Source organism: Neofelis nebulosa, chromosome 10 (assembly GCF_028018385.1).
Source record: "Neofelis nebulosa isolate mNeoNeb1 chromosome 10, mNeoNeb1.pri, whole genome shotgun sequence".
In the NCBI taxonomy this organism is placed as follows: Eukaryota; Metazoa; Chordata; class Mammalia; order Carnivora; family Felidae; genus Neofelis; species Neofelis nebulosa.
Genome location: NC_080791.1, coordinates 49,360,537 through 49,384,342, shown reverse-complemented (window position 1 = coordinate 49,384,342; position 23,806 = coordinate 49,360,537). Strand labels below are relative to the sequence as shown.

Genomic DNA, 23,806 nt, shown 5'->3' with positions numbered 1-23,806 from the left:
CGCCAGGGCAGGCGGGAGGGAGGATGATTGACGGAACCGCTCAGTGGCTAGGGGATTGCGGAGGGAGGGACGAGGGGAGGGAACGGCTGAGCTTTCTCCTTAAACTGGTTGGGTTGGGCCTCGGGAACAGGCTCCCCCAAGCCTATTGGCCTCCCTGAATGGGTTGTTATGGTAACAAATGACCGAACAGTCCCTTATGAATCAGCCAATGAGAGGTGCCGTCTTTTTCACCGCACCTCTGAACGGTAGGTGTTGCGAAAGCCCGGGTAGGGCCGGGAGAAGAAGGCGGTGCCAGGACGCCCTGCGGAAGGGCCGAAGGCGGGGCTTGTGACGTTGCTGGATGAACCAATCACCCCTGGTTTTCTCAACGGCCCCGCCCTTTTACCGCACATTTCCCCTCCCCTTGCTCATTTCGCACGACGCAGCGGTTGGGAACACAGACATTTTCGGAGCTGGAGCCGCCACTGCCGCCGCCATTTTGTGTCTGTGGAGAAAGAAGCTTCTGTGGCGGCTGGAAGTGGACGGAGATCACCCTTGAGACGGCGGCGTTTCATACCCGAGGTTCCCCCTGTGTCGTCCCCTAACCCCCCTCCGCGGTCAGCATGTGGTGAAGCCGGAGCCGCGAGAGACCCGGGGAGAGGAAGAGGAGTCGGAAGGGAGGCGGGGTATCGAGAGCGGCTTCAGCTTCAGCTGCGGCGGACCTCGGAGGGGGGCCGCGGCGCAATGTCAGAGCAGACGCCGGCTGAGGCCGGTACTGCGGGGGCCCGGGAGGACGCCTGTCGGGATTATCAATCATCACTCGAAGACCTGACCTTCAATAGCAAACCGCACATCAATATGCTGACCATTCTAGCCGAGGAGAACCTGCCCTTCGCCAAGGAGATCGTCTCTCTCATCGAGGCCCAAACCGCCAAGGTTTTTATACACCCCGCAGCCTCCTATTCTTCTAATACTCCCTGATTTTAGTGTCAGCCTCATCCCAGGTCTCGCTTCCATCCAAAGGGGGACAGTGTTCCTCCTCTCCAACCCTCCACCTCCAACTCAGGCTCGGTCTCTGGCCCAGGCTTCGAGCGTGGGCCTCTCTCGGGGGGGGAGGGAGTGGGGAGGATAAAGGGTGGAGTCCCACTTCCGCTTACCAACTCCCTATTTAGGCCACCGCATTGTATATCCCGACACACACGTTTTGAATAGAGCCCTTTGGGGAGGGGGGTACTTAAAAGGCAGTTTGTGGTGTGGGGAAGTAAGAGTTAAAACCATTTTAACCCCCGGGAAGGTGGGGAGTGGTGGTTCTCCCATTCCCCGCCCCCACCCCCACCCCCTTACCCTTTTGGGTAATTGTGCTCTGTGGGTTGGAAGGAGGTGAAGGGGGACCTGGGAGCGAGCTGTTGGTGGGTGGGAGTAGGGAATTGGCCCCGAGTGGAGCAGCCGCCTGTTAGGAGCCCAACATGGCGCCTGAAAAGCACATGATGCGAAAGGGAAGAGAGGAGAATCCATTCCCTGCCAGCCAGGCAGCTGCTCACACCCGTCAGCCCCGTTTTGGGGTGGGGGCGGCCAGATCGAACTTTTATTCTCCTATCGGAGGGTCTAATTTGCCCCAAAATACGGGAAATTGGGGGTTCGGGCGGGGTTCGGGTGGGGGGAGGAGATCTTATCCAACCTGTAGGTGGAGAATTGGCCCAGTGGGTAACAAGTACTTGCAGTTTTTTTTTGAAAAGTTCAGTCCCTCCTCCTCTTCCTTTTCTCTTTTTTTCCTCCCTTCCCTGATAGTGAAGACGTGCTTTTCTTCACCCCTTGACAGAAGTGGTCCTCTGCCACCCTATATTTCCCTGTAGTCCTCCTCTTCTGTGGATTCATGTGGGAGCGATGTCATTTAAGTTACTGTTAAACTTAGTTATCATAATGAGTTTTAATAGCTTCCCAGTATTACGTTTTAAGTTATTTTTCAAGCTTGTACTATGGTTCAGTTTTTTCTAGTTGTTAGTGATTGAAATTAACAGGATGAGCCTCCTTTTAGCAGAGTGAACCCCTTTTAAAAGGCCACTTTAACAACAACCACCAATATATTGTTTAGAGGCGGTTTCTGTCTAGTGTACAACTGAGTGGTCTGACTCTTAATAAATGGTTTTGAAATGTGTGACTGGTATTATAAAATTTGTGAATAAAACATATAAAATATGTATTTGTCTTTTTTATTTACCTTTGTAAGGTGTAGAATCTGTTTCCAAGACTTATTTTTATCTACGTGGTTGTGTGTTTTAAACAAAAGTCTTTAAGTGACTTGGGTTCATTCTTTAGGTTCCATCCACTCTTTTGGGTAAATCTGTTCACAAGATACACGGTTTCAGGTGGTCCTTTCATACCTTAATTTAAAGAGGACAAAAAAGTAAAGATGTTTTGTTTTGTTTTTAAGGGCCCAACAAGTTTGTCATGCTCGGTCTGACAGCTAAAATACAAGTCTTCATTCACCTTTTCCTGTGAATGTCTGTGAAACAGCTATTGTTCTTTTTTTAAAGTATGAGACTTAAAAAGGAAGCATTCCTCATACTCAACATCCTTTTTATTGATATCACAAACATGTTGGACGTGAAAACTTAGTTTTTGCCTTGTTGAAGGCTTACCTTGACATTGAATGCCTTTTTTAAAAAACAAAACACTTGCGTTTCTTTCTTTCTTTCTTTTTTTTTTTTTTTTTAAATAACATTGATTTTTAAAATCTAATTACCTAGTAGTTTGGGGATTACTAATATTCCACAGAGTCTAATATTTAGCAGTTCAGGTTGTCACTCAACAGTTTCCTTGCTGGTTTTTAATGGATCCAGAAGATCTTCGAGAAGTGAAAACTAAATGCTGACGATAGTGACCACATTAAAATTTGTATTTGTGTATGGCGACACAGAGTGGTGAAAATAGATGGACTATTTGCTGATAAAAGCTGAAATTTTTTTGGCACACGTTTCCTGGTTATTTTTGGAAAGCCAGGTTGAGGAAAAGATGTAAAAGTCACTGGGGAAATAATCAGGGTTGGGGTTGAGGGTGAGGGGAGGGATTTTCTGTCATTTGGTAGCAAACTGGCTTGGTTTTGTGTTTCTGGAGGTGAATGTTTGTGTCCTTATTCTCTAGCGTCTCGGCATTACTAAAGGATTCACACCTAATTTGACTCTTCCCATGAGGCAGTAGTAGTGAAAAAATACTACATACAGGATTCACTTGTACAATAAAAAAATTAGCCTACTGAACAGATTTTGGTTTTAAAGAGAGCCTGTCTTCATAAGTACAACAATGACTAAAATGGTATAAAACATGACATGGTAAGATAAAGACACAGCAATAAAGCATTGGACATGTTGGTACTTACTAGTATACCCACATGCAGTGGCCTTGTGAACCCTTTTATTAGGACCCTAAAAGAAATTTTTCATACAAAGTTATTCAAAGGTTTCCTTGGCCAACTTTGGTTGTAAAGGTGTTATCAGAAGCAAGAGCACTTCCACACACTTGTATGGGCAATTGGTTTTGTGAAATATGATGGCGTTGTGTACTGCAGAACTGTGAGCCTACCCTAGCTACAGATAGCTATGGGTAAGTGTTGTTCAGGGTTAAGATTCCGATACACATGGGATGGGTAAATGGGGATAATTTTTTTTTTTTATTTTGTCTTTAAATCATGGGTGCTCCTGTGGAGTCGGAGTTAACACTTTTTATGGTGTGTCTTAATGCTCCTCAAGTCTGTGAACCTGCTGATGCTTTCTGGAAACTTGCTGTACATTCTAAAAGCCAGTGGTGGGTTAGGCATTGCAGTTGAACTGGGGGCAACATTTCTTTGCTTTGGAAAGGGCCACCTGTATCAGCATCACCACACTGGCTTTGCACAAATTTAGAAACACTGGTTTGTGCATGTCAGAGGAAAAATATTTCGACGGAGAGTCCATGCTGTGAAGAAAATCTTCAGGACAAATCCTGGTTTCCAGAGTCAAGTTCAACCTGATTTACATGACTCAGCAGCTGCTCCATCCAGTTTTTCTTGTATCAGTAACAACTTGCACCTTCCTGCATGTCCTTGTGCAAGTTTCAGAGTGTTTTTTGCCATTAACTTCATATGTGAAGTGTACTTAATTTCTTTGTTCATTGGATTATAGAAAAGTAATCCTAATGATTTTACAGGTAACAAAAGCGTCATAGAGTCTAACATATAAAATATGCCTATGAAAATTAGGGTTTCTGCCAGAAGTCTGGAAACTTTACTTCGTTGAGTCTAGGCACACTATTCTAAGTTAATGGGAGTCACAAAGCTTACACTTGGGTTACAGAAAATACCCTTTCCCCTTTTTGCTCACTTAAAACACAGGTCTTTTTACCGTATGAACCTGAAATTACATCGAGTGTTAAATGAATGTGCTAAAGATTATGGTTTGTCTTTCTGGTATTTCTGAGCTAATTTTATATGCTCAACTAAAGATCATTGTAAGAGATGACTCCTTGATTGAACATTTAATTTTCATAAAGGTTAATATTAATTTGAAAGTATTTAGTGTCAACAAGAATAGAAATCTGTATTGTATGTTTGAAAACTCACTTTTAAAAGTAATTCTTTGGTGACAATTCATTATACTAAACTTCTCAGTTTCTTTTTATCACTTCAGGCTCCTTCCTCAGAGAAGCTTCCTGTTATGTACCTTATGGATTCTATCGTGAAAAACGTTGGAAGAGAGTATCTCACTGCCTTTACTAAAAATCTAGTTGCAACATTTATTTGTGTGTTTGAAAAGGTATATATGCATTTAGAAACATTTGAATTTTTAAAAAAATGTGTTCCTGATTAAATAAATACTTGTGTTTGTGTTGGGTTTTCTTGGGTGGTGAAATGTTTTATTCTCTTGGATATTTATCAAGTACCATGCTAAAGTTAGTGTTTTATGTTAGATCTTTAAAGCAGATTCTAGGGCTTTTCCATTATCCATTCAAGAATAGATGGGGTTTGCTTTTAGAATTTGTTTTGTTTTTAATTGAGTTCATTTGATTGAAGGTCTGTTCCATCACTAGAATATGGGCAAAAATATCTGAAGCTATCAAGAATACTTCAAATTTCATTGTTGCAGTTTTTGGTGTTAGGATGTTGACTATTCCTATCTGAAAAAGCATAATCTTCCTGTGTGTCCCAGCCTGTGATTGGTGCCTGAAACTTTTGTGATCCCCCTCCCCCGCCCCCGGAAATGTTTCCTGTTACTTTGTTCAAGTGTGTTTTCTGTGAATGTAATAGGTATGTGTGAATGGTGGACCAGTTAATTGCTTTAAATTATTTTGGAAATAACTTTTAATCCCCTCTTAATGTTTAGAAGAAAGGCTTGTTAGTTTCTATACCCAGAGATTGCAACTTCTTCCTTCCATAACATTGTATCTGGTAGTTTGTTTAATACAGTATTAGGCTGAGGAAGACAAGGGATTTGCTGGAGTAATCCATTCTCTTCCTGTCAGACTTGATCTTTCACACTTAGCAAAAGGACATTTATAAGTAATTTAGTTTTAAATCTTGTTACCTAACATAAAAAAAATGGTAGTTCTTATCTTTTATTAGCTGAACCTGTTGTGTTTGGAGAAATCTTACAGTTGTCAGACTTGGAGAATTGGAATTATTTTGAAAGAAATACCAGATTTTACTTGTTTGTTAGAACAGATTTTACTTGTTTGTTACTTGTTTTACTCAAGTAGTTGCTACTTGAGTAATTTTTTTCTTCTCAGTTCTTAGAAAAAAATACTGCTAGTAAGTATATGCAGAAGAAATTTGGAAAGCTGGGTTTCAAATTGTATTAAGGGGCTTGCTGATGAATAGTGTATTGTAGACCTTGGCTAAATACTGCTTACCTGAAGCTGTAGTCTAAGAAGCCAACTTTGCATTACAGGAGTTGGGGAGCTAAACCAGCTTCTTGGTTTCAGTTTCATTATGTTCAAATTTAGTTGGGTGTTTGGTAGAATATTACTGAATCTAACAGGGCTTTGACCCTGCAGTTGATGAAAATGACTATAATAAATATAATTCTCTAAAGACTTGAATATAGGCCAGGCTTTATTATCCTAAAGCTAAAATTCTAATTCAGTTTTCCCAAGTACTAGGTGTCTCTGCTAACTAATTTCTGAATATCATTGTTATTGTTATTCCTGTCATAGTTAGGTAACACTGAAGCTCAACAGTGGGTAAGATACCTGTGAATTTCAATTTTTATGGTGCCTTCCATACCACAAATAACTTGTTCATAGGTGCCAACCATATTGTATTGCAGAAGATTGGTTAGGGAGACAGATTTGTCTTACAGGTTCAACTAATTTCTAGTTGTTTTACACTTTTGTCCAGAGTAAGAGTAACATAAGGAATACTATATCAAGCCCTAAAATTTGGAAACATTTTGTACTGTTAATAATAGAATTGCTTAGTTGTTTGCTTTCATAAAGGCCAGGGGACAATGACTTTAATTTTTCTGAATTTTTTTGAAGGAGAAGTTTCTTAATTAACTTTACATTTTCAAACCAGATATACCTTTAATAAGTTATTACTGTTGTACATATTTATGAATGAGTAGTATGTTTGCTGTATTGAGTAGAACAGAGATTTATATAGCTTTAATTCTTAATAATTAAAACATTCTATAGTAACTTAACAAGCCATAGAATTGTTCTGTTGTTCTAGGTGGATGAAAATACTAGAAAAAGTTTATTTAAATTACGTTCCACATGGGATGAAATATTCCCTTTGAAGAAACTTTATGCCCTGGATGTCAGAGTCAATTCGTTAGATCCTGCTTGGCCTATTAAACCTCTGCCCCCCAATGTGAATACATCTAGCATCCATGTGAATCCTAAATTTTTAAATAAATCGGTAAGTTTTAATATGAATGGTATATAATACTTTATCAGATTTCGATTTACCTAAAATTTCTTGTTTGAAATCTCAAGAATACCCTGTGCTAAATTAGTTTCGTTACAAAAAAACGTTTTTTTCACTCAGGTTCACAGTGCATTTAAAATACATTCTTCTTGTTGAGGTGTTACATAATATCCTTATTTCGGTTTTTAAATTTTTGGAAGATTTTTTGTGTGCTTTAAACATGACAAGCCATTTATGATTATGGATAATATTTATGAAGAGGTCAGCTGATAATTTTTAGTTCCTCAGCTTCCTTTTTAGCCGTGAAATATATATTTTTAACACATTATTTTCTCTTCTAGCCCGAAGAGCCTTCAACACCTGGCACAGTGGTCAGTTCCCCTAGCATCTCCACTCCTCCAATTGTTCCTGATATACAGAAGAATCTTACTCAAGAACAACTAATAAGGCAGCAGTTACTGGCAAAACAAAAACAGTTGTTAGAACTTCAGCAGAAAAAGCTGGAGCTTGAGCTAGAGCAAGCTAAGGCACAACTGGTAAGTAGAGGAGATTTGGCATTTTAAATATTTTAAACCTGTCTTCAGATAGAGAAGTAATTATTTTGTATTTGAATTGTATTAGCATGTTATTTTTATTAGTGTATTCTTTTTCCACATTTATTTTGTAAATTATGGTACCTTTATTACACCAAATTTTTATTTCCTTATTGTAAAACTCACTTGAGTATAAACTATACACTAGTTTCTTTCAAGTACTTTTTTCTGTTAAATTGCTATCTTTTAAGATAACACCTTAGTTTAATTAACATTATATCATGTGGACTTAAGACCTGTCCCAAGATGGTTAGGTGTGTTGTTGTGAATGTTTTTGCGTAGTCTTTAATGTTTTATGAGCTTAGGTTTCAGGAGTAGAAATCCAGTTCCTAAAGCCTATGAAAGAAAAGCCATCACAAAATTAAGGAGGCCAGGAAGATTACATATTTCCATGCATGAATGACCTTTTACTAAGTTATTTTACTTAGCACTTGAATTTGAGAGTGAGGAAGTACAGGAAGGCAAGATTTTATCAAGTTCATTATCAGTGACATTAGGAGGAACTAAATTTTATGACCTAAAATTTAGCTGGAATGACTCTGATTCTTGTGCACCTAGGGTGCAGTGATTTATTTGGTAATTTCTTAGTAGCAGTCTGGCTCAGAATCCTGCATAATTAGGAAGAGGGAGGATGTTTTTTTCATTCTCTTAAAGATTATATTACAAAAACCCCAAAGTAAAGGACTAGTAAGAAATAACAAGCCCCATAAGTACATGAACTTTCTCTCTTCATTTTAATCTCCACTTAAACACTAGAAGTATACAATGTAACTGTAGTATTGAATGGATTTATTGAAAAAACATTACATTCTTTATTGTTTTCCTGACAGATAATCTGCATGTTTTATGTATTAACATGAACGTTTATTTTGTATTTCAGGCAGTTTCTCTTAGCGTTCAGCAGGAGACATCCAACTTAGGTCCTGGATCTGCACCATCCAAATTACATGTTCCACCAATTCCCCCTTTGGCTGTTAAACCTCCCCATCAAGTTCCTGTGCAACCAGAGAAAAGCCGTCCAGGTCCATCCTTACAAATTCAGGATTTGAAAGGAACTAATCGGGATCCCCGTCTTAATAGGATGAGTCAACATTCTTCGCATGGAAAAGATCAGAGTCACAGGAAAGAATTCCTAATGAACACATTGAACCAGTCTGATATTAAGACAAGTAAAACTGTACCCTCTGAAAAACTAAATTCATCCAAGCAAGAGAAAAGCAAATCAGGTGAAAAAATAACCAAGAAAGAACTTGACCAATTAGATTCTAAATCTAAATCTAAATCTAAATCACCATCACCTTTGAAAAACAAATTATCCCACACAAAAGACTTGAAAAATCAAGAATCCGAAAGTGCAAGGGTGTCGGATATGAGCAAGAGAGATCCTAGGTTAAAAAAACATCTTCAGGATAAGACTGATAGCAAAGATGATGATGTAAAAGACAAGAGAAAAACTGCAGAAAAAAAGGACAAAGATGAGCACATGAAATCATCTGAACACAGACTCGTTGGAAGTCGAAATAAAATCATCAATGGCATCGTACAAAAGCAGGATACAATAACGGAAGAATCAGAAAAACAAGGGACAAAACCAGGGAGATCAAGTACTAGAAAGCGGTCAAGATCACGATCACCCAAGTCTCGATCACCAATTATACATTCTCCAAAGAGAAGAGATAGGCGGTCACCCAAACGAAGGCAGAGGAGTATGTCTCCAACTTCCACACCCAAAGCTGGAAAGATTCGCCAATCAGGAGTTAAGCAATCACATATGGAAGAGTTTACGCTACCTTCCAGGGAAGAGCGAAATGCTAAAAGGAGTAATAAACAAGATATTCGAGATCCGAGGCGAATAAAAAAGACTGAAGAGGAACGACCACAAGAAGCTGCGAATCAGCATTCTACAAAATCCGGCACTGAACCAAAGGAGAATATAGAAAATTGGCAAAGTTCGAAGTCTACCAAAAGATGGAAATCTGGTTGGGAAGAAAATAAAAGGTAGGATGTTAACGTTTTTAATTAAGTAAAATAATAACGTATGTTTTAAAGACAGTGTTAATTTTAAAATTGGGTAATATTTATTGGATGCTGTAATTAGTGCTTTATTTTTCCTTTTATTTTTCAGTAACTGGGCGAAATACCATTAGTATTCCTATTTTACAGATAAGGAAACAAGTTTAGAAAGGTTAACTAGTCTACCTAAAGCTTCACGTCTAGGACATGCAAGAAGTAGAATTCATGTCTGATTTTCCTGACTTCAGACCTTGTGCTCTTAATCATTTAGTTAACTTTTGTAGTTACATGTATTCATTTTAACCAGATCCTTTGGAATATGGTCCTGAGTAATTGAAAAAATTTTCATGAAGTAACATCATGCTTTTGTGGTTTCAGCTTACAACAGGGTGATGAACATAGTAAATCTCCTCATCTAAGGCATAGGGAGAGCTGGTCAAGCACTAAAGGAATCTTGTCACCTCGAACCCCAAAGCAGCAGCATCGATTAAGTGTAGATGCCAATCTTCAGATTCCTAAAGAGTTAACTCTTGCAAGCAAAAGAGAATTACTTCAAAAGGTAGTTACTATGACCACATGTAGTCATTATTCTCTTTTGTCTAAGTTTTTTTGTAAGTGCTTTTTATACTTAAAATATTTGATTTCCTTTTATCACCCCTACACAGACGAGTGAACGTTTAGCATCTGGTGAAATTACACAGGATGAGTTCCTTGTTGTTGTGCATCAAATTCGACAGCTATTTCAGTATCAAGAAGGTAAACATAGATGCAATGTACGGGATAGTCCTACAGAAGAAAATAAAGGTGGATTAAAAAAGAAACCTCTCTTATCTGATGCTGAATTAACCTACTATGAACATAAAGCAAAACTGAAAAGGACACAGGTTCAGCATTCATTTCCAAGACTTGATCTCTTAGATCCTGATATTTTTGACTACCCTTTGACCGATGCCTTGTTGTCTGGAATAGAATGTGAGCCATCCAAAAGTAAACATGCAAGTAGGAATAGTGGAGCACAGTTTGACAGAAAAGAACAATTTAGTGAAAGAGCAAGACGTCTTTCTCCTATATCTGGGAGTCGTACTTATGCTGAGAATCTTTCACCCCATGAGGGCCGGAGAAGACATGACGAGCAAGTCTCTGCTAAAGGTAGAAAAAGTTAAATCAGATTATGCCTATTGAATCAGCAGTGAAGGGAAAATGAACAAGCTAAGTGGGGATGGATTTCTGTGACTGTTCAGACTACCTTTTGTTTATTTTGTTTCATTTTTTCCCCTCAAAGGGAAGGGAAGGGAGCTAATACTTAAGGCCACCCTATGTGTTAGGTACTTGACTTAGGTTCTTTATATATGTAATCTGATTTAATCCTCACAATAACCCAATTAAGTATATTTTATCCCATTTTACAGATAGGAAGCAAGACCAGAGAGGTTAAATAACTTGCTCTCAAAGTCAAATAATTAGTTGACAAAACGGGGATTTTTTTTTTTTTTTTTTTTAAACCCAGGTGTGTCTGACTGTAGAGGGCATCCTCTTTCTTGCTGCTTGATATGCTGTCTTTTCCTTCCCCTCTAATAAAGTGAGATAGTTTTGGATATTTTTGGCTAAACATTTACATGAAAATAAAAAGAATTAAGATAATTTAATAAAAATTCAGATTCAGGGAAAATAACATCTTTTTCTTTTTAAAAGGTGTACGAGAAGAGCAGAGGTCACCATTCAATGATCGTTTTCCACTTAAGCGACCTAGATACGAAGATTCAGATAAACCATTTGTAGATAGCCCAGCATCAAGATTTGTCGGCCTCGATACAAATCAGCGACTTACAGCTTTAGCTGAAGACAGACCATTATTTGATGGACCTAGTAGGCCATCAGTAACAAGAGATGGCCCAACCAAGATGATTTTTGAAGGACCTAATAAATTAAGCCCTAGAATTGATGGACCTCCTACACCAGGTTCTCTTCGGTTTGATGGGTCACCAGGACAAATGGGGGGAGGTGGCCCTTTGAGATTTGAAGGACCACAAGGTCAGCTAGGAGGTGGGTGTCCTTTGAGATTTGAAGGTCCTCCAGGACCAGTTGGGACGCCTCTGCGGTTTGAGGGGCCGATTGGTCAGGCAGGAGGAGGTGGTTTTCGGTTTGAAGGTTCCCCTGGTCTGAGGTTTGAGGGATCTGCAGGTGGTTTGCGATTTGAGGGACCAGGGGGCCAGCCTGTGGGTGGTCTCAGGTTTGAGGGACATCGGGGTCAACCTGTGGGTGGTCTACGGTTTGAGGGACCTCATGGTCAGCCTGTGGGTGGACTTAGATTTGATAATCCCCGAGGTCAGCCTGTAGGTGGACTTAGATTTGAAGGGGGTCATGGTCCATCAGGGGCTGCAATTAGGTTTGATGGACCGCATGGTCAGCCAGCAGGTGGGATCAGATTTGAGGGCCCTTTGCTACAGCAGGGAGTTGGAATGAGGTTTGAGGGTCCCCATGGTCAGTCAGTAGCTGGTTTGAGGTTTGAAGGACAACATAATCAACTTGGTGGGAACCTTAGGTTTGAGGGTCCACATGGTCAGCCAGGGGTTGGGATCAGGTTTGAAGGACCGTTAGTCCAACAAGGAGGTGGAATGAGGTTTGAGGGTCCTTCCGTGCCAGGAGGTGGCTTGAGAATTGAAGGGCCTCTAGGTCAAGGTGGTCCAAGATTTGAAGGTTGTCATGCTTTAAGGTTTGATGGGCAGCCAGGTCAGCCATCACTCTTGCCAAGATTTGATGGATTACATGGGCAGCCAGGTCCTAGATTTGAAAGAACTGGTCAGCCAGGCCCACAGAGATTTGATGGACCACCTGGACAGCAGGTTCAACCAAGATTTGATGGTGTACCTCAAAGATTTGATGGCCCACAACACCAGCAAGCATCAAGGTTTGATATTCCTCTTGGTCTTCAAAGCACACGATTTGACAATCATCCTTCACAAAGGCTTGAATCAGTATCTTTCAATCAGTCTGGTCCATATAATGATCCACCTGGCAATGCTTTTAATGCCCCATCCCAAGGACTACAGTTCCAAAGACATGAACAAATGTTTGATTCACCTCAAGGACCAAATTTTAATGGACCACATGGCCCTGGAAACCAGAGTTTCTCGAATCCCCTTAACAGAGCTTCTGGACACTATTTTGATGAAAAGAATCTCCAGAGTTCCCAATTTGGAAACTTTGGCAATTTACCTGCTCCAATAACAGTAGGAAATATTCAGGCGTCTCAACAGGTAAGTCTGTTGTTACTCTAAAATGATGTTCTTTACAGATGTGGACCATTTTAATGTTTCTAGGGTTTGAAGATTTTTAGGAGATAATTTATTCTGTAGATTGACAGTTTGTAAGGTACTCCAGAAGTCCACATGCTAGGCAAGTGGGATGAGAGTCTTGAGCCTTAAATTTGCAATTTAAATCCAAAATTGATTTTAGCTCTCCCAGGATCTGTAGAAATCTCTCTCTGTCTCTGTCTCTCTCTCTGTCTCTCTGTCTCTATCTCTCTCTCTCTCTCTCTCTCTCTCTCTCACACACACACACACACACACACACACACACACACACAGAGTGTTTGTTTTTTAATGGACTTTATTGTTTTAGAATAGTTTTTGGTTTACAGCAAAGTTGAGCTGTGAAATACAGAGATTTCCCATATTACCCCTTACACATGCATAGCCTCCCCATTATGTTTTTTCCTTTTTGGTTTCAAAGCTAGTAAAATATTACACAATTGTGAGTTTGTTTCATAGACTCGTGCTACATTGTAGAACTGTGGAGCCCCTTAAAGTTATAGGGAGCTGGATTTTTAGACTTTTAAGAACTTCCTTAACCTGAGTTAAATAAAATCAAACTGCCCATGCTTTTACAGCCTTTCTTTTTCTTTTCTTCCTACTTTTCACCACCTTTCCAGTGATTCCAGTTGAATACAATTGTGTGATATTAATGTAAACACAGGAAACTTGTGACATGTCTCCCAAATACATTCAGTGCATCACCTCAACTTGTACAATCATCTGTTGGTATTCTTTTGCTTTTGTTCTGCATATATTTTAAAATGCATATTGAAATAATTATAAAGCAGTGTGCTTACATTGTGTGATTAATGACTACTTTGCTTGCCTGCTGAAATTCTCCTGGGCTAAATTCACTTTTTTTCTAGGCACTGACATTTTCTTACTAGGACAGATTCATTTTATAGTAGTAATGTCTCATGGAAGAAAATGTAAAACAAAAAGATTTTAAAATGTGTTATAAGCATTATTGATAGCAAGCAGTCTGTACAGTAGTTGTCTTTTATAGTCTACTTTGCAACCCAAAGTATGATGTTCAAGCAGGATGCTCAAAAAAGAGTTAAGAGATTGCTGATTAAAGCAGGCTTTTCATATCTGTGGGAAGGAGTCTGGTCAGCAGTTCTGGCCTCAGCTTTGCTGACAACTAGCCATTATGATTGTGTACAGGTCATATCTCTAGATATCAGTTCTATTTGTAAAATAAGGGAAAGCATCAGCAAGGTAAAATGATTTGTTTAAGGTCACACAGACTGTTGGCTATCTTATGTTTGCATGGTATCTTAAACTTCTCGTATATCTTATAACCCATGAAACAGGTAAGGGAGTATTGTTTCATTTTTGTAGAAAGTCTAGAAATGAAGTGATCCAGTTAAGTTACACTTGTACATTTTTATTGTAGAAACCAGACCTTATGATATCTGTCGGTATTTTTACATGATCAGAATGTTAAAGTTTTAGTTAAAATACAGAAAGGATGTTCTTTTTTAAAACCAAGGTTTCTCTTAAAGGTTCTTACTGGTGTTGCTCAGCCAGTAGCATTTGGCCAAGGACAACAATTTTTACCAGTTCATCCACAAAATCCTGGAGCATTTGTTCAGAATCCTTCAGGTATGTACTTTCTGAACTTAGCGTTTTTTCAAAAAACAAATATTGTTTTGTTGAGTAGCTAGTTTTGTCAGTTTTAGGAAATGACAATTTTGAGAGGGGATATGCAGTTTAGAGAAATTTAACCTGGCTAGAAATTTGTGTTCCCTTTTTGAGTTTGTTTCCACTGTTTATGTGTATTCACTTGGATCCTGTTTATAGCTAGACATGGTCAGCCAGGGTTTTGTAGACCATAAAAAAGAAAGAAACCTGTGGAGGGTGGAGTAAAGGGTGATGTTTGTGTTGAGGTAAAATGAAATAAATGACAAACCTCAGAAATCTCAGTTATTTGATATTTTGAGTTTTTGTTTTGTGTATATGTGATGATCCAGCAAACACGAAGTGAATACTAGGGACTTTGCTTTATAAAGTTGATTCATTCATATGTCTTTATGGGCACTCAAATAATAATTGTACACAACATGTTAAAAAAGTAGAAATAGGGTGCCTGGCTGGTTTAGTTGGTAGAGCATGTGACCCTTGATCTTGGGGTTGTGAGTTCAAGCCCTGGGTTGGGTGTAGAGCCTTCTTAAAAAAAACAAAAAAGTAGAAAAACCTGAGTCCCTAGCCAGGTCCCCTGAGAAGCTCTTGTTACTGTGAGATGAGGCATAACAGTATTGTTATGGATACAGTAACTGTATTGGATATGAGAGCTTTAAAAGCGATTTTTAGTTTTGGGGTGTCTGGGTGTCTTAGTTAAGCATCTGACTCTTGATTTTGGCTCAGGTCATGAGTTTGAGCACTCCATCAGGCTCCATGCTGCAGAGCCTGCTTGGGATTCTCTACCTCTCCATCTCCCTCTGCCTCTCTCCTGCTTGTTCTCTTGCTCTTGCTTTCTCTCTCTTTCTCCTCTCAAAATAAACGGAAAAAAAAAGTGAATTTTAAATTTAATTTGAAAACAATGGGAAGTATATAAATTATGGTATTTTATAAAATAACTGCAAAGCTTTAGTGTATTGAGAAGCAGCCCAACCAAATTGTAGTGGTACTTGCTTTATTTTTTTAATCATTAAAATAGGCACTTTCAGAAACATGCTCTAGCATGGCACTATTTAGTTTACAAATTTAGGGAGTTTTCCAAAACTTTGGAAGTAACTAGGGAAAGCCTAGTCAGTCAAGTTCTAGTTTATGCTTTAGTTCTTAAATTGTGTCATCACAAGTATTTCATGTAATTAATTTGAAAAACACTTTGTGTTTTTAGTTCCTAGATTGACAATTAGGATAAATTAATATTTTTTAAATGTTTTTTTGTTGTCACCATATTGAAAAGGGAAGAAAGAACTGGGATCTAAAGTCAGAAGACCAGTGTTAGAAGCTATACTTTACTACTTTATAGGTAGGCAGGGTATAAGCAAATATCCTCTCCGGGATTCAGTTGCTTCCTCTTGACAGACAATAAAGTCAGTATTTGCTTGGGAAGTTTGTTTTTTAAGAGTCAAATAAGGTAGTATATGCAAAAGTGCTTTGTAACATGTGCTGTATTAACGTATTCTTTTTAGAATTCAGTTTTTTTTTGTTGAGTAGAGGATTTGTTATGTTGGGGTGAGTAGCACGAGATAGTGTGCAAAAACTGCAAATTTTCTTTTTGTTTTTACAACCTTGGGGTGCATGTGTATACACACAGGGGATAGCAATGTCACAGAGGAAATCACATCTTTTTCCTCTAGGTTGGAGGAATTGAGTCAGATGTTAAGTATGCCTTACTTCGGGTTCTGCTCACTCCTACTAAAGAGGTGTGAAAAGCATCCAGTGTTCTATATTCAGCTTCTCTTAAGGTTTCTTCTTGAAAATGAAAGTAAAAACACCTCCTAGTAGTAAATATTTAAACATATTGATCATTTGCTGTATGCTAGGTATTGTTCTAGGATGACTCTTCTTTACCTATAAAACCGAGGCACAGATATGCAACTTGGTTATGTCACACAACTAGAAAATGGGATTTCCAGTTAGAATCCCAGGAGTCTGTTTCCACAGTTCATGCTCTTGATCACTCAACTCAGCTGCTCACAGACTTGTGAATAGCTGGTTACAACTCTGAAACATAAATAGCTAATCCCAGTGAAATGTAAATGTTAAACTAGGGTGTGAAATGGTGTTGTAATTGACTGTTGAGGTTAATTTATTCATTCATGTATTCAGACATTTCAACAAATATTAATTAGCCCGCAATGTACAACGGACTGTGCTAAGGGTACAGTATACAGTGGTTAAGAGCAGGGATTATGTATATTGTGGATGCAAACTGAATTTCCTGTCATGAAGAGAAATTTTTAGTAGTTCAGAACTTTTTTCTAGAGGTGTAGTGAGATGCATAATAGATAATAGTGATATACAAATACATTAAAATACTGTGTTTACAGTTGATTTAAAGAATAGTAATTGGGGCGCCTGGGTGGCTTAGGCGGTTAAGTGTCCAACTTTTGATTCTGGCTCAGGTCATGATATCCTGTCGTGGGTTTAGCCCTGCTTAATAAAGTATTTATAAAGTACTTATAAAGTTTCATAAAGTATCAGTGTTTTCAGTGTTAACTTTTAATATTTGTCCTAGAATATATTTTTAAGAGATGAGGACTTGCTGACCTAAATGAAAAGTTCACTTTAGGAGCTTCTGTGATAATTACACTCATCCTGAAGAAGATTTTTTTCAAATTTATTTTTATTTTTTAATTTTCTTTAATGTTTATTTTTGAGAGAGAGAGAAAGAGAGCGTGCACACGCGCCGCGTGAGCGAGCATGAGTGGGGGAGGGGCAGGGAGAGAGGGAGACACAGAACCTGAAGCAGGCTCCAGGCTCTGAGCTGTCAGCACAGAGCCTTACATGGGACTCAAACTCACTGACCGGACCTGAGCTGAAGTCAGACGCTTAACCGACTGAGCCACCCATGCGTTCCCCAAATTTATTATTGATAGGGCATCTTGAAGAAAACTTTGAAAAATGCATAGTTTGATTTACATCTTTGAGTTCTACTTTCATTTTAAGAGTGCTATTTTTTTAAAGGAGCCCTTCCAAAGGCATATCCTGATAATCATCTCAGTCAGGTGGATGTAAATGAATTATTTTCAAAACTGCTAAAAACAGGAATTCTCAAATTGTCCCAGCCTGATTCAGCTACAACACGTGAGTATGGTTCTTCTATACTGCATGTACACAAAACTTTATTAAGTTTTAAAGGTGTATGTATGATTTGCTATAATGTTATAAGTTATGATAAAAGTCATTAAAATTTTGAATTTTGAATTTTTTTCTGGAAATCAAATATAATTGGCTTATAATGAAATACTTTAAAAATTTTCTAAGATGGTACTAGTAACTTTATAGTGGACATTATTTCATTTAACGTTCCTGCAAATGCCATGTGCAGACTTTTTACTAGTTATTTTATATTGATTTAGTTTTTAAAAATAATTTGCATATTGATGAAATAAAATTTCATGAAAATTGACTTTGAAGAAATCAGACTTAATTTCAGTTATCAAAACAAAGAATTGTATTTGTTTCCTTGGTCAGTAAATACAGTGAATAGACAAGATGGGGTTCTCTGTATGTTTATGACACTTTAGTATTCCTCTATAATGAATGCTTAGAGAACGGTATTGAGAAGTTTGTTTTTTTTTCAATTGAAGAAGTAAATGAAGTTGCTGCTCAGCCTGCCCCTGAAGAGGAGGAAGATCAAAATGAAGATCAAGATGTTCCAGATCTTACCAATTTTACAATTGAAGAACTGAAACAGTATGCAATCTAATTTTCTTTCTAATTTTCCAAGATAAATGGGACAATGACTTTAATTAAACAGTGGATGTTATTATTAGTGCTATTCATTTTACCCCTCTTTCAAGTGCTTATAAAATTTAGGAAGCATGTTTTCTTTTTCTTTAATGTAGTGAAATATACATAACATAAACTTCAAGAAGCCTTTATGTTTTTAAATTTCGTTTTAGGGGCGCCTGGGTGGCGCAGTCGGTTAAGTGTCCGACTTCAGCCAGGTCACGATCTCACGGTCCGTGAGTTCGAGCCCCGCGTCAGGCTCTGGGCTGATGGCTCAGAGCCTGGAGCCTGTTTCAGATTCTGTGTCTCCCTCTCTCTCTGTCCCTCCCCCATTCATGCTCTGTCTCTCTCTGTCCCAAAAATAAATAAACGTTGAAAAAAAAAAATTAAAAAAAAAAAAAAATATGTCTGCTGCACAAGTATTTAGGCCAAGAGACCATCCCCAAATTTCAATTTTTTAATATCTGTATTTGGTATAGGAAATATAAGGAGTTACAATAATAGCTATTAATCATCATGTATTCCTTTTATCTCCATTTCTCTTAATCATTATTTTTTCTGTATTTGATATTCTTGTGCTTTTGAAGATAGGAAAATGAGATTTTTATAGTCTAGTATTTAAGAACTTAAAAAAAAATCTATTTTCATTTCATAAGTAATGCATATTCAGTGTAGGAAGTTAGAAAATTCCTACATGCTCTGTAGAGCATGTGACTCTTGATCTCAGGGTTGTGAGTTTAAGCCCCATGTTGGGCATGGAGCCTACTTTAAAAAAAAAAATTAAGAAAAAAAAAGAAAATTAGAAAATTCAGTTAAATCAAGAAAATAAATTTAACCTACAATTCCAACTTTACTGATAACCACTCTTTTAACATTTGGTGCATATTTTTTCCTAATATTCTATTTGTGTGTATTACTCCTATAAAAAAAGTTAAAGGTGCTTTATGGACTTATTATATCCTTATGAATACTTCATAAAAATATAGACACCTAATGGATTACACCTTTTAAAACTCAATTTTTTTTTAACTGTAATTCATGGAATTAAAGCTTTATAATGAAAGTCTTCTAATAAAGGCTTATAATAAAAGATAGTATCCCTTTTTTCTGGCATTACTCTTTACCCAGAAGCATTAAAAATAATTGTTTTTAAGTTTATTTATTTATTTTGAAAGAGAGAGAGGGAGTGTGAGTGGGGAGTGGCAGAGAGAGAATCCCAAGCAGGCTCTACCCTGTCAGCACAGAGCTGGATGCGGGTCTGGCTCTCAACGAACCCTGAGATCATGACCTGAGCCAATATCAAGAGTCAGATGCTTAACTGAACCATCCAATACCCCCACCCAGACGCTTTTTTTTAAACCATTTTTAACTGTTAGTTAGGGTTCCTTGCATTTCTCTATTTCTTAAAAGACATATATTTTCTTGATTTCTTGATTTATCACATTTAGACAATCTTTTGATTTCCTGAAAATGAAGATTTAGCCAGCTCTTTTACTGTCCTACCAACTCTTCCCCATATAGTTATAAAACCATTTTTATTAAATCATTATTTAGTATTAACAGTTCATAACTGCCCTATTTATTCAGTTAGTTGGTCTGTATACCTATTTCTTTCCAAATAGGAAGCTCAGAATTGTAAGAACTGATGGTGACCTCAGTTTACCATGAGTCTAATTTTTCTTTTTAGTTATGTATACTATTATTATTTCTTTTGTACTACTTTCACCATTCTTTAGATGAGGGTGGGGTAGTTGAGTTATTCAGAACTCCAAAGATCTGAAGAGGTGAAATCCATTTGTTCTGCCATACCCATCTGCCATGTCCACCTTGATGTTGACACTGATCTAAGAGCAGGCCAGCTATTGGCTTATTAGTTAGCAGATGATCATTCCATTTTTAGCTAGAAAGGAAATAACTGGGCCAGGCCTATCAATAAGAGGATAGACTCCATGTTCTAAAATTCACCAAAGTTAATTTAAAGAGGGTCAGTGACATGATATTAGAGAACAATATTGATCTTAGGGTATTGTTTCAGCCAGCTTTTGGCCATTTTTCCATATTATCAGAACTAAAGATTTCTTTGTTTTTCAAAATAGACGTTATGATAGCGTTATAAATCGACTGTACACTGGTATTCAGTGTTACTCTTGTGGCATGAGGTTTACAACATCACAGACAGATGTATATGCAGACCACTTGGACTGGCATTATCGGCAAAACAGAACTGAAAAAGATGTTAGCAGAAAAGTCACTCATAGACGTTGGTACTACAGTTTAACAGTAAGTAATCAGTATACCTCTAAACCATCTTTTAACCCTTAAATCTTATCATTCTAAAGAGTGTTATAGTTTAAATAATTGCTGGGAGCTATCTCATCAATTTTCTGAATAGAATTTGATCCCTAGAATATAAAACGTTTTTAAAATAAATTTGAAGAGTATGTATTTGCTTTTTGTTGAGATAAGAGTAGGACATAAGTTTCTACTAGCTGTAAAATTCCAATTTCCTATGACATTTTTTTTGTCAAAAATTTTATGTGAAATTTATCTTGTTTAAATTAGTAGTTGTAACTCTAGAGGTAATGGAAAATGAACATTAAGAACTTAACTGTTCAGTAGTTGCTTTGTATTGTCTCTAAGTTGTGGGGTTCATAGAGAAAGTATAATTTTAAATAATATTAAAGCATATTATAGGTAAATGTACCCTTATCTTTCAATGCTATTATATTGAAGATAAGCAGTAAAAGTTTAGAAACAAATGAAAATATTCCTTTTAAATCAACTTGTTTTAAGGACTGGATAGAATTTGAGGAAATAGCTGATTTGGAAGAACGTGCAAAGAGCCAGTTTTTTGAAAAGGTGCATGAAGAAGTTGTGCTCAAAACTCAGGAGGCTGCAAAAGAAAAGGAGTTCCAAAGTGTACCTGCTGGACCAGCTGGAGCAGTTGAGGTAAGAAAAGAATATTAAATTTTCTACCTCTGGTCATCCCTGACTTCCTTATCAGTGACCAACAACAGCAAAATAAATGTTAACTATTTTTGCATGGAAGAATGCAAAATCCTTAGAACTTATTTTGTATTTATATATTGAACTTCCAGATAACATGTAAGTTTTCTTCCACTTAATAAAATGTTTATATGTTTTTACCTAAGGTGATTGAATGTGTTCTGTAAATTTCATTTTTATCATTCTATTTTAGAGTTGTGAAATCTGTCAAGAACAATTTGAACAATACTGGGATGAAGAAGAGGAGGAATGGCATTTAAAAAATGCTATTAGAGTAGATGGAAAGGTAATTTTCAATTCTTTATAAGTGTTAAGATTAGATTTTTTTTGTAGGGGCTAGCTCACCAGTTGGAAAGAAAAATTTTTGTTTTTTGATTCTTATAAAAAAGGTATAGAGTGTTTGAGTTGGAAGTTATTTTAGCAGTCAATTGGTTCTATACTCATTTTATATAAGAAGTTGCAGAATTAGTTAATGATAAACCCAGAGTAGATCTGAATCTAGTCAGTCTTCTTTTTACCTAAACCACATCATTTTAATTCTGAATTTATAATTCATCATAAAAAAACTGTTACTATCTTAAAAGTATGCCATGTTATCTACTTAAATGTATAAAGCAAGATTACAGAGAAACTGGATGAAATTTTTGTTTTATCCACATATGTGACCGAGTGATTTTTGCCACCTATCTAAGATAGCTATTTTTTTGGTGTAAATTAAAAAAGAAAATCCTATCAGAATAGTCTATTGGAAATGAACACACATGTGAATACCTACTTACTGTTTTTCTTTTTGCTTCAGATTTATCATCCATCATGTTACGAAGATTATCAAAATGTAAGTTCTTTTTGATTACTGTTTTTTCTCATGTACATTAATAAATTCTATTTTCAGTTATTTTTTTTGCATCAGAGCAATATTTAACTTTATTGAGCTGTTTTGTGTTTTGATGTAGCATTTAGGTTGTTCACTAAATATTGGTGCTAGATTGATAGGATTTGATTTAGATTTTGAAATTTCTGTATTCCTTGCATTCTATTCATTTGAGTCTTGATGTTTTTTACTAAAACAGTAGGCCCAGAGAAATGTGAGGGAAACTGAAGAGGAGGATCATAATGTGAACAGATTTCTAGAGTTATGGGTAGTGTTTACGGCCCTTTTTTTTTTTTTTTTAAACTTAGCATATTATAGCATAGGAATAATTTTAAAGTGATCACATGTGAAATCTGAAAGACCTGTCTTGACTTCAGAAGTTCAAATTTTCATATTTGAGAGTAACCATTTCTTAAAACCAAACAATAAACACTAACTGGTTCAAGAGGGAGTTTGAGGGGCACATGTGTGGCTCAGTCAGTTAAGCGTCAGACTCTTGATTTTGGCTCAGGTAATCTTGCAGTTCATAGGTTTGAGCCCCACTTCAGGCTCTGTGCTGCCAGTGCGGAGTCTGCTTGGGAAATTCTCTCTTCTCTCAGCCCCTCCCCTGCTTATTCTCTCTCAAAACAAATAAACTTAAAAAAAAACTAAAAAAATAAATAAAAATTAAAAAGGCAGTTTGGAAGATACATTTAGGTCATCAAAACAGAGTAGACATTCTAGGACATTTGATGGTTTGTGAGGTCAGAGTATTTGAAATTACGATAGTCAGAATTCCATAGTATATGTAGGGGTTACTATCTCTGTGGGGTTAAATATAGAAGTATATCTAATCAACTTCTTTTGGCCTGACAGTGGTTACTGCTTTTCTTAGCTCAGATCACTGCTAAGGATGTATTAAATGCTCAGTATATTTATTTACCTGCTTTTATAATGTTGTATGGGGAAGCAGGTATTATTTATTTGTTATGTGTATGTTTCTTTTTCCACACAAAGGTCTTATAAATAAAACTAATGTGGTACTTTTGAACTTGAATTAGAACTCACAGGGCTTTTCATTTTGTAGACATCTTCATTTGATTGTACACCATCTCCCAGCAAGACACCAGTTGAAAACCCTTTGAACATTATGTTGAACATTGTCAAAAATGAATTGCAGGAACCCTGTGAAAGTCCCAAAGTTAAGGAAGAACGAATTGATACCCCACCAGCTTGTACAGAGGAAAGCATAGCAACACCCACTGAAATTAAAACAGAAAGTGATACAGTCGAGTCAGTTTAAATAAAATGAGAAAGGTATGTTTTTCTTTTTAAAAAAAAGCTGCTGTTGGATCTAGAAGGTGAAGAATTTTTTATGTATATATAGACATATATCTATATAAATTGTCTAGCTGAGGCAGGGCCTTCAGCTATCATTTGGTTAATAAATACATTTTAGTATTTGCATTTCCTACTGCCTGCACAGTTTCAGGTGCTTGTTGTGTGAAAGTTCTGTAGATGTGTGCAAATTTAACAAAATGAAATTGTATGTGTAAAAATGTACGATTTTCACTTGTGAAACTGTAAATTATAAATAAAAAATATTTTTGCTATCCATGGAGTGTAATATTTATGCACACCATCAAATAAAGACAGTGTTTCTGTACTTTTTATTGGGTGAAAATGGAATTAAACAGCAACCTCAACATAAAAGATTTTTTTTTTCTAGTAGCTTCACATGATTAAA

At 37.1% G+C, this 23,806-nt stretch overlaps 1 protein-coding gene across 4 annotated transcripts; it reads left to right on the top strand.

Moving 5' to 3' along the window:
• Positions 1-399: 399 nt before the first annotated feature.
• On the top strand, positions 400-23,674 carry PCF11 (PCF11 cleavage and polyadenylation factor subunit). 4 transcript variants are annotated; one of them, XM_058687622.1, is made up of 16 exons: positions 400-915; positions 4,641-4,766; positions 6,680-6,868; positions 7,219-7,413; positions 8,351-9,468; positions 9,862-10,042; positions 10,149-10,632; positions 11,176-12,740; positions 14,303-14,402; positions 17,436-17,555; positions 18,065-18,167; positions 20,300-20,483; positions 20,997-21,152; positions 21,403-21,495; positions 22,009-22,044; positions 23,147-23,674. In XM_058687622.1, the coding sequence occupies exons 1-16, from the start codon at positions 724-726 to the stop codon at positions 23,360-23,362; spliced, it is 5,058 nt and encodes a 1,685-aa protein (XP_058543605.1). In that variant the 5' UTR covers positions 400-723; the 3' UTR covers positions 23,363-23,674. The 4 variants fall into 4 exon arrangements, with proteins under 4 accessions (XP_058543605.1, XP_058543604.1, XP_058543607.1 ...); XM_058687621.1 differs by having other exon boundaries at positions 18,062-18,167; XM_058687624.1 differs by having other exon boundaries at positions 401-915; positions 10,149-10,239.
• Positions 23,675-23,806: the final 132 nt, after the last annotated feature.